Genomic DNA, 1,929 nt, shown 5'->3' on the forward strand with positions numbered 1-1,929 from the left:
TTGAGTTGTGAAGAGGCGAGGCGCACTGGGCGTCAATAACTTAAAGGGGAAAACGTCAGTCTCCGAGTCTCCACGCCTTTCGCGATGAGGAAGAAGCAGGGAAGAGAAAGAAAAAGCAGGCGGGGTGGGAAGGACAGCCGCGGGCGGGGACGGGGGCCGCGGGGCGGGGACGGGGGCCGCGGGCGGGGCCCCCACGAGGGCTGCCAGGGGCTCAGTGAGGCCCAGAGTCGCTGGGGGCACAGGGCGCACATGTGTTTTATGTTTCGTAGGGTTTTTTTTCTTTTTTTTTTTTTTTTTTAGAAAAAAGCGAGCCATAAGTCAAGGCCAGAAAAAGGCCGCCTTTGCCGCTGACAAAAGGTGAGAAGATGCACGAAGTGTACGGAAAGATGTGCATCCCCTGATAACTGTGAAATAAAAACCATTTGTTAAAAGTACGAAAAAAAGAAAACCTCCTCCCGCGGGCAGAGGCCCCGCCCGGCCGCGCGGGCTCCGGGGAAGGAGGGCCGTCCCCGCCCGGCCCCGCCCTGTGTCTCCCGGCCGGGGCGCTGTCAGACCAGGTTGTACTCCTTGAGGTTAAGCTGTAGGATGGTGTCCTTCACGGCCGCGAACACGAAGCGGATGTTCTCCGTATCGGTGGCGCACGTGAAGTGCGAGTAGATGATCTTGTCGCTGTCGGGGTTCAGGTCCACGAACATCTTCAGGATGAACTCCCGCGCCGCCTGGGCGTCCCGCTGGGGCCCTGGGGGAGGCGGAAGGGGAGGCTGTGCCCCAGCCCGGCCCAGGGCACAGGACACACGGGCCCCTTTCTCACTCTCAGGGGATGACTAGGCAAGGCACGGCTCGCCCGGCTCCACCCCAGCCCAGAGCCCACTGTGCGCCCGGTGGGCAGCAGCTGCCTCCCTCCCCAGGCGAGCTGCGGGGCCAGCCCCAGGGCACTGCTGTCCCGGCCGGGGCCTCCGCCCTGCAGCTCTGCACCCCCTACTGTGCCCTCTGCTCACCCTAGCCAGCCTCTACCCACTCAGCTCCACAGGAGCAGCCTTCCAGACTCCTGCACGGCTGCCCTCTGAGGGCCCAGGGTCAGAGGATGCCCCCAGGGCTGGGCACAGAGCCCACAGAGCAGGAACAGCCGCCCTCACCCACCCACACACTGCCACCTGCAGGAGGGGCCTGGGAGACGTCCCGAAGGCTCCAGCAGGGGCGCTGTTTCCCACCCACCTCCGGGGCCCCTCCACCACCCTGAACAACGTGGGCGCCCCCCACGGGAACTCCTGCCTGCTGGATGGAAAGGCCCTGGGGGTGTCCAGGAGGCTGCCCTGAGGCTGGCAGGACAGGGGCCCATATCCAGGGCCTGGGCTTCCCCCTGCCAGGGCTCCCTGAGCCCACAGGACAGGCTGCCAGGCAGGGGCCACGTGCGGCCGGAGCGGGGGCAGCAGGGGCAGCAGGGCCGAGGTCACATCGTGTGCCAGGCCCCTCCCTCCTGCTGCCCCTCCAGAAAATGACACCGGAGACCCACAGGAGGAGGGCTGAGCCGGATGGAAACGAAGGCGCCAGAGCGGCTGTGGCCTCGCCGTGCCCGGCAGTAACGGCTCTGAGTGGTGACGGCGCTAAGGCACCGCTGACCGCACGGGCAAGGGCACACCCTCCCTGGCCGCCACCCCCAGGCCCAGAGGGAGTTGGGTGTGTGGAGACCCCAGTGCTCAGTTGCCCTGACACAGCCCATGAGGCAGGGGCCATGGAGGGAAGGAGGGCTCCAGGGGGGCACCAGGACATAGAAGAGGACGCAGGGGCTACCGCCAAGGTCCCCACAGGGCTGTGCTGGCAGTGTGCACAAACCATTCCTGTGAGACGCCTTCTGTAGGGAAGTCCCCATACAGAATACCCCACACAACAACTCCTCCAGCCCGAGACCCCTCCCACCCGAGATCCCCC

The 1,929-nt window shown here is 65.6% G+C and overlaps 1 protein-coding gene across 1 annotated transcript in view; it reads right to left on the bottom strand.

The window, feature by feature from the left end:
• Positions 1–280: 280 nt before the first annotated feature.
• The window catches only part of LOC116532787 (guanine nucleotide-binding protein subunit alpha-11), a 24,974-nt gene continuing 23,325 nt past the window's right edge, over positions 281–1,929 (bottom strand). The window contains exons 7-8 of the mRNA XM_032252317.1: positions 542–739; positions 281–475 (exon numbers count right to left, since the gene is read on the bottom strand). Of these exons, the coding sequence (XP_032108208.1) occupies positions 549–739 (191 nt within the window). The 3' untranslated portion in view covers positions 281–475; positions 542–548. The remainder of the gene's footprint in view (positions 476–541; positions 740–1,929) is intronic.

The sequence above is a fragment of the Sapajus apella genome, unplaced genomic scaffold (genome assembly GCF_009761245.1).
Source record: "Sapajus apella isolate SASKATOON/1434 unplaced genomic scaffold, GSC_monkey_1.0 scaffold77, whole genome shotgun sequence".
Classification (NCBI taxonomy): Eukaryota; Metazoa; Chordata; class Mammalia; order Primates; family Cebidae; genus Sapajus; species Sapajus apella.